Genomic DNA, 9,092 nt, shown 5'->3' with positions numbered 1-9,092 from the left:
AGACAGGGGAATACCAGACCACCTGACCTGCCTCTTGAGAAACCTATATGCAGGTCAGGAAGCAACAGTTAGAACTGGACATGGAACAACAGACTGGTTCCAAATAGGAAAAGGAGTACGTCAAGGCTGTATATTGTCACTCTGCTTATTTAACTTCTATGCAGAGTACATCATGAGAAACACTGGACTGGAAGAAGCACAAGCTGGAATCAAGATTGCCGGGAGAAATTTCAATAACCTCAGATATGCAGATGACACCACCCTTATGGCAGAAAGTGAAGAGGAACTAAAAAGCCTCTTGATGAAAGTGAAAGTGGAGAGTGAAAAAGTTGGCTTAAAGCTCAACATTTAGAAAATGAAGATCATGGCATCAGGTCCCATCACTTCATGGGAAGTAAATGGGGAAACAGTGGAAACAGTGTCAGACTTTATTTTTTGGGGCTCCAAAATCACTGCAGATGGTGATTGCAGTCATGAAATTAAAAGACGCTTACTCCTTGGAAGGAAAGTTATGACCAACCTAGAGAGCATATTAAAAAGCAGAGACGTTACTTTTCCAACAAAGGTCCGTCTAGTCAAGGCTATGGTTTTTCCAGTGGTCATGTATGGATGTGAGAGTTGGACTGTGAATAAAGCTGAGTGCTGAAGAATTGATGCTTTTGAACTGTGGTGTTGGAGAAGACTCTTGAGAGTCCTTGGACTGCAAGGAAATCCAACCAGTCCATTCTGAAGGAGATCAGCCCTGGGATTTCTTTGGAAGGAATGATGCTAAAGCTGAAACTCCAGTACTTTGGCCACCTCATGAGAAGAGTTGACTCATTGGAAAAGACTCTGATGCTGGGAGGGATTGGGGGCAGGAGGAGAAGGGGACGACAGAGGATGAGATGGCTGGATGGCATCACCGCCTCGATGGACGTGAGTTTGGGTGAACTCTGGGAGTTGGTGATGGACAGGGAGGCCTGGCGTGCTGCGATTCATGGGGTCGCAAAGAGTCGGACACAACTGAGCGACTGAACTGAACTGAAGCTTTATATTGCTTTTAGAAGGTTGTCTTCAGTGATTATTTGAAGTGTTTTTCTTAGTAAATGAAACTTGAAGGAAATTTTTCTTTGTAAATGAGGAACAATCCACCAAACTGTCTTTCAAAGTAGCTGTGTTTTGTAATCCCACCAGTAATGAACAAGAGTTCCTCTTTCTTCACATTTTACACACTTGTGAGCATTTGGAGGTGTCAGTGTTTTGGATTTTGGCCATTCCAATAGGTTTATAGGGGTTTCCCGGGTGGATCAGTGGTAAAGAATCTCCTTTGAATGCAGGAGATGCAGATTTCATCACTAGATTGGGAAGGTCCCCTGGAGAAGGAAATCCCTCCAGTTTTCTTGCCTCGGAAATCCCATGGACAGAGGAGTCTGGCAGGCTACAGTCCATGAGATTGCGAAAGAGTCAGACATGACTTAGTGGATAAACAACAAGCAACAACACATTCCATTTTAGGTAATCTGTAACATCCATCAGCAGTAGAGGAGAAGAGGAATCATGAGGGCCTAAACTAATAAGGGGAGAAGGCAATGTCACCCCACTCCAGTACTCTTGCCTGGAAAATCCCATGGATGGAGGAGCCTGGTGGGCTGCAGTCCATGGGGTCACTCAGAGTCGGACATGACTCAGTGACTTCCCTTTGACTTTTTACTTTCATGCATTGGAGAAGGAAATGGCAACCCACTCCAGTGTTCTTGCCTGGAGAATCCCAGGGACGGGAGAGCCTGGTGGGCTGCCGTCTATGGGGTCGCACAGAGTCGGAGACGACTGAAGTGACTTAGCAGCAGCAGCAGCAAACTAATAAGGGGAATGGAATAGAGAGGAAGGCATAAAGAGTCGGATGACTTACCAACTAAACAAAAACAGCATTAGGTTTATAATGATATCTTATTGTTTTAGAATTCAGTTCTCTAATCATAAATGATGTGGACCATCTTTTGATATTTGCATTCTGTATATATCTTGTTTGGTGAGGTGTCTGTTCAGGTCTTTTGCCTATGAAAAAATTTTTATTGAAGTATAGTTGATTACTGTATTATGTTCATTTCAGGTGTACAGCATAGTGATTCAGTGTTTTTGTTGTTTATACTCCATTTAAAGTTTTTATGAAATAATGACTATTTCCCTGTGCTGACTATATTTCTTGTATATACTTATACAAGAATAAGTATAGTCTTGTTACTTATCTCTTTTTTCAGTGTGGTTTGTATCCCTTAATCTCATGTATCCATCTAGTCCCTCCCCACTTCCTTGTCTATTTTAAAAAATTGAGTTGGTTGTTTTCTTATTATCATTTTGAATATTCTTTGTATATTTTGAAGTCCAATCCTTTATCAGATGTGTTTTTTGCAAATATTTTCTTCCACTGTGTGGCTGGTCTTTACATTCTTTTGACAGTATCTTTAACAGTGCAGAGATTTAAAATTTGGCAAAGTCAAATTCATCAGTTTTTTCTTTCATAAATTGTGCTTTTGGTGTTAGACTGAAACATCATCACCAGACCCAAGGTCATTTAGATTTTCTTATCTTTTGTATTCTAAGAGTTATATAGTTGTGCTTATATTGCCCATCTCTTCTTGCATGCTTTTTTTTTTCTGTTAGAGCCTTTAGCGTATTTTTTGAACCTTCAGCATATTTATCATAATTGTTCTAAATTCCTGATCTGATAATTCCAACATCCCTGCCCTGTCTGGTCTGATGCTTATTACTCTGTCTCTTCTGTGTTTTCTGCCTTTTGGTATTCCTTGTAGTTTTTCTCTTGACAGTCAGATACAAAATATGGGTAAAAGAAACTGTTGTAAGTAGGCTTTTAGTAATGTAGTAGTAGGATTTTGGGGAGGGGAGGTGTTCTACAGTCCTATGGTTAGGTCTCAGTCTTTTGGTGAGCCTGTGCTCTGTACAGTTCTCTGAACTTCACTTCACTAGTACATCCCAGTTTTTTGTTTTTTGTTTTTACTTTTTTCCCTCTCTCAGGTGGTACAGGATAGCCGGAGGGAGCTGGAGTTGTATATTTCTCGTTCCCCACGTGAAAGACTAGAACAGGCTAGAGTTGGTTATTTCCCTTTAACTGGTTCAGTTATGCTCTGATAAAACCCCAGTTTAGTCTGTTAAGCAGTTTCTCCAGACTTATTAAGAACAGTGCTCTGGCATATTTCAGAATAGTTCCTTTTCCCCTCCCATTGTCAAAAGCACAATGGGGTTTTCTTCAATATTAACTGTGAGAACCTGTTAGGGCTCCTGAAGGTCACACCCACAGAAATGTCGGGGCTCTTCCCGTAACTGGGTTCCCCTGGAGATATGAAGCCTTAGAGTTGTCCACACTGAGATTCCGGCAATTCAGTAGTTAACAGTTCAGGTTATCTTACCCCGGCACTGTGTCCTGAAGAGGTTTCCGTGCCACTAAGTCATGATTTTGTGTATTCTGCTCTCTCTCCAATTATGGATGCTGTTGTTTGCCCTGTGACCTCACTTGTCTCATGGATCTAAGGAGTTGTTGATTTTTCAGTTTGTGGCTGATTTTTCTTTTTCTTAAGATGGAGTGGTGACTTCTAAACTCCTTCCATGCTGGACTGGAAACCAGAAGTCTCCAGTCATCATTTGGTGATATAATTTGTTACGGATTGATTTTTCAAATTCTTACACATCTCATAAACCATATTGAATATTATAAAAGTTAATTTTTCAAAAAGCCAAAAATAAAGTAACAAATGATTGCTTTGATTACTTATAGCTCATACATAGTCTCCATTCTAGCCATAATGAAGTCAAAATAGCACAGCCTACAAAAACTTTCCCATATTATTGTTTTCTGTAAGAAAATAAAAATCATTAGAGTCTTTCAGTTTTTTTGGTTACCACTATAAGGAATGAATATTCTGCTAATTTTTCAGCGTGCACATTGCTCTACACTCTTGAGCAAGTACTAAACCAGTATTAACTTTTGTAATAATTTCACATATAAAAAATATAGGAGAGTGAATGTTGCTCTAAATATGACATTTTGTAGCTCATTTTTAAAGCATGCTGCTGCAGCTTCTGCTGCTGCTGCTAAGTCACTTCAGTCGTGTCCGACTTTGTGTGACCCTATAGACGGCAGCCCACCAGGCTCCCTGGTCCCTGGGATTCTCCAGGCAAGAACACTGGAGTGGGTTGCCATTTCCTTCTCCAATGCATGAAAGTGAAAAGTGAAAGTGAAGTCGCTCAGTCGTGCCCGACTCTTCGAGACCCCATGGACTGCAGCCTACCAGGCTCCTCCGTCCATGGGATTTTCCAGGCAAGAGTACTGGAGTGGGGTGCCATTGCCTTCTCCTTTTTAAGGCATAAATTCTAATAAACAGACCATTATTAGTTTGTCATTCAGTCAATGCAAGAAAGGCAGGATTCTTCAATCTAAGACTTACCCAGCTGTTTGAAAAGCAACAGAGCAGGCATGCTGTGTTTGAGAGTGCGCTTGCTGTGCTTCGTCTCTCAGTCACGTCTGACTCTTTGCGACCCCATGGCCTGGACCTGCTGTGCTCCTCTGTTGATGGGGATTCTGCAGACAGGAACCCTGGAGTGGGTTGCCATGTCCTTCCTTCTCCAGGGGATCTTCCCAACCCAGGGATCGAACCCAGGTCTCCCCAGTTTCAGGTGGATATTGTACATTATGCTTCTTTAAGAAATTTGATTGGTTATTGTACTTAAAAAGTTAATCCTAAAATAAATTTTATTTTCCTCAGAGATCTCTTTAGACTATAAAGTCTAGATATTATTCTAGATGAGACCTAGTAAAGATTTACTTCAGTTTATCATGTGACAGGAAATAATGAGAATGTTAAGCCAGCATACCTAATTTGATGTTTGACATTATTTCCCATTGGCTTCATACCAACCCAATATAGGTTTGAAGACAATTAGAATAATCTAGTCAACGGTACTGTGGGCTAGCTACAGATAAAAGAAATATTTCACAGTAAAAAGTCTAAGGAGGAGTATTATAATATATGAAAGGTTCAGTTATCTAAGGATATTTTAAATGAAGTGCCGTTTAATGCTGTGTACTGCTGAAAAAAATTTTCAGAAAGAAGTATGTTCATGTCATTGAATTATTTGTCTACAGGGTTAACATTAATCATTTGTGTTCAATGACTCAAAGAATATTCTTCCTTTTAAATTTATTATTAAGGAAATATGGGAGATGGTAGTCATTCTTCACTTTCTTACATCTAGTCCCTGAAATGCTCAGCACTGAAAAAATTCACAACAAATCATACTGTAATTGATGAATTCTTTAATCCAATATTCTATTAGCCCTGCACCGTCTACAGTATTGACTTCCTGTTTTGTTTGCTGAGAAGCTTATGCTGTTCTTATTTGCAGCTTTCTGAGGCGCACTCCTCTTTCCAGTAATATTAAACAACTGAGTAACAATTAAGTTATTACAACAAAAATGAAATTGAGACGGCCAGAAGTCTGCCTTGCTTTTCTTACTCTCTGAGGTTCTTCTAGCTCGTGACTAGAAGACCATTCATGGTACTTTGTGCTTATGTGCTGTGTTCTATGGATAAACAATTCCCAAGAAAATATGTGCCTTTTATAGCAAAAAAAAAAAAAATCAGTGAGACTAATTTAAGAAACCTCAGCCTGATACAGGGTATTATGACTTTGAAGTAAAAATTCAAAACATCACATAGCAACTATTGTGAATATGATGGCAGGTGGTAATATATTCATCCTTGGGAAAGGCATCACGGTTTTCATGGGCTTTGTTGAGGCTCATAGTCTAGATATCATTTAGACAAAAAAAGGTTGAGCTTCAGTGAGATAATATTCTGCAGCCCTGGAAGTCAGAGAGAACCTGTCCTGCTGGTTGCCTGCTGAGACAGAGTATCCAGTTTCCATATTCCCGTTCAGTTTGGCTCTTTGAGTGAGATTACTTTCAAACATCGAATATCAGGCAGATGCTAGTATCTTGGACCCTTAAGGAGAGCATTGTCCATGCTGGGGTCAGCTATCTCAGGGAATGGGTAAGCATGACTTAGAGTGGACATTCACAGGCAGATGCAGAGTTTTTCCTTAGAGGAACTTCCTGAGCACAAGAGCTAACATTGCTGTATGTCACAGACGATGGTAAGTGTGGTCTATGGGCTCCTGCATAAAAAGGTCCTAGTACTGGTACAGTTCTCAGAAGTGTGTGAGTGCTAATTTCATTTTTCTCCATGCCAGTCTATTCATCTCTTCTTTATTCATAATGTATGCTTTACTTGCTCTTGAAGTAATTGCTGTTTCTTATTATTACAAAATGTTTACATTAACCATAGATGACCCTTTACTGTCTTTTTTCCAGATCATATTTATTTTTCCATTAGTTTGTAATTCCATTTGAATATAAAGTCGTGTAACATATTTGTTAATAATGTTCCTGCCATGCAGCCCAAAATTGTTCTGGATTGAGGACCTGTGGACAATGTTTGGAACAACCTGGATGTGGCTGGTGCAATGATCCTAGTAATACTGGAAGAGGACACTGCATTGAAGGGTCTTCCCGGGGACCAATGAAGCTTGTTGGAATGCTTAATAATGAGATGCTTCTTGATACCAGTCTTTGTCCTAAAGAGAAGAACTATGAGTGGTCCTTTATCCAGTGTCCAGGTAATAAAAATATTCTGAACGGAATTTTAATTTCTGCTCAAGAACACCAAGAATTACTTTCCTTTCTTATAAAAAGATTTAGGAAAAAAAAATAATGAAAATGAGACTGAAAATAAAGGATTAAAAAATTCTTTTCAATATCCATGTTTGTTGTATAGGTGATATTATGTTTGGAATCATTAAATAGGCTCACCAGATACATGATATATAACTGTCAGATTTGGTTTCATGTGAACTATTACAAGGAAAAATAATATTGGTTCCATACCAAATTTCTATACTGTAGTATAGTCTTTTATTGTTTATAATATAATATCTTAGACTTCAGAGGCAACTCAGAGGATTCAGTCAAGCTTCATGCTAAGTATGGAAATATTTTGTGTAATATGCCTGATAGAGTCATTTGACCTTTGGTGTTTGGTGTCATTCAATTTTGAAGGTCAGTGAAGCTTTTAGAGTTTTTAAAATAGGAAGTTGGTTCTTATATGGAATAAAATCAACCGCTTGAAAAATTAATTTATTCAGTATATTTCTATTGAGTGCCTACTATATGCAAAGAGTGTTTTACATTCTAGTGACATAACAGTTAAAAAAGTTGACTAAAACCACTGCATTAATTGAGCCTAAAGTGAAAGTGAAAGTCACTCAGTCCTGTCCAGCTCTTTAAGACCCCATGGACTATATAGTCCTTGGAATTCTCCTGACCAGAATACTGGAGTGGGTAGCCTTTCCCTTCTCCAGGAGATCTTCCCAACACAGGGATCCAACCCAGGTCTCATACATTGCAGGCAGATTCTTTACCAGCTGAGCCACCAGGTAAACACTTAGTTGAACCTAATTGTATTCTAATTGAAATTAATCAACACAGACACACTGTGTGTGTGGTTATAAGTTAGATGGTCATAAGTCCTATTAAATAAATCAAAAAGGGAGATAAAGCTTGCAATTTAAAATAGAATGGTAAGAGAAGATCTCTCTCAGGAGAAACGGTTATTAAACATCTCAAGTAGATGAGGGAGTGAACCATGGGGCTGTCTGGGGAAAGAATGTTCCAAAAGACACAAGGACTGGGTGAGATAGTTTATTTACAAGATGAACCTGGGAAGCATAATTGAAGCAATAGAGAGTTTCAGAGAAGAGAGGAAAACCAACAATATGTGCATTATGAAGCTGGGTACTGTACTGGGAAATATGAACTCAGACCCACTGGGACCTTTGAAGAAATATGTAGAATGCTCCTCAGGGTTAAACCACTGAAGGACTAGGAGAATGGGGTATTGATCCACTAACTCTCCTCCATTGAGGGTTGAGTGATGCCTTTGAGGGTGTTGAACTTCTGCGCTGTGCCAGCATGTCTGGTATCAGCTTGTCCTGATACCAGTAAGCGTCCTGAGGCAAAAAGCCAGACGATACCGTGGAACTTGCCTTAGGTGAGGCACTGACAGTGAAACCAGGTAGACTGAGGAAATGTGACACTTCTTCATAAGCTTTGGAAGGTACGAAAACTGAGACGAGGGACTAACTACTGATTCCTACAAGAGCGTGGCTGAATCTTAAATACGTTTTGCCTCGTGAAAGAAGCCAGACCAAAAGGCCACGTGTTGTACTATGGGGATAGAAAAGAGATGAGTTATTTGCCAGAAGTAGTAAAGGCAGAGATTGCCTTCAAGAGGGCTGCACAGTAAAACTTCTGGGGTTGTGAAAATGTTCTTAATACTGTGGTGGTTGATAATGACTCTATGCATTTGTCAAGCCATACTGAATACTACAAAAGATAAACTTTGCTGACTGAAAATTTAAAAAAAGAAGTCAATCAACCAGGATGTCAGAGGATGCAACTGTGACAAGTAAATGTAACTGTTTTACAAATGCCATAACTTCATCAAAAAAATGAGCTGATCTAAGTGATCTTGGAAAATAGTACTTTGTTTGGATACTGTGAAACTAAAGCAAAAAATTATATCAACATTATATTCTGATTGGTAAATTTGTTTCTCACATAGTACAGATTAACAGTTCTAACAATACTTTATATGTTTACTACTACTAAGTTGCTTCAGTTGTGTCCGACTCTGTGCGACCCCATAGACACCAGCCCACCAGGCTCCCCCATCCCTGGGGTTCTCCAGGCAAGAACACTGGAGTGGGTTGCCATTTTCTTCTCCAATGCATTGAAAGTGAAACGTGAAAGTGAAGTCGCTCAGTCGTGTCCGACTCTTCGCGACCCCATGGACTGCAGCCTACCAGGCTCCTCCGTCCATGGGATTTTCCAGGCAAGAGGACTGGAGTGGGGTGCCATTGCCTAGGTTTGGACAAATATATAAATTAATTGTGTTTTATGTGAGCCAGTGGGAGCCAGGTTTCTCACTGTCAGAGAAAAAAGTTAAAAATATGCAGAGTAAAGACTATAAAGAACCCTGTGT

At 39.6% G+C, this 9,092-nt stretch overlaps 1 protein-coding gene across 2 annotated transcripts in view; it reads left to right on the top strand.

Annotated features, from left to right (window-relative positions):
* ATRNL1 (attractin-like 1) overlaps positions 1-9,092 on the top strand; it is a 779,810-nt gene that overhangs the window by 161,359 nt on the left and 609,359 nt on the right. For both annotated transcript variants that reach the window (XM_010859292.1, XM_010859293.1), the window contains exon 18: positions 6,451-6,669. In XM_010859292.1, the coding sequence (XP_010857594.1) occupies positions 6,451-6,669 (219 nt within the window). The remainder of the gene's footprint in view (positions 1-6,450; positions 6,670-9,092) is intronic.

Source organism: Bison bison, unplaced genomic scaffold, assembly GCF_000754665.1.
Source record: "Bison bison bison isolate TAMUID 2011002044 unplaced genomic scaffold, Bison_UMD1.0 scf7180017864456, whole genome shotgun sequence".
In the NCBI taxonomy this organism is placed as follows: domain Eukaryota; kingdom Metazoa; phylum Chordata; class Mammalia; order Artiodactyla; family Bovidae; genus Bison; species Bison bison.
This window is presented reverse-complemented; position numbering and strand designations above follow the sequence as displayed.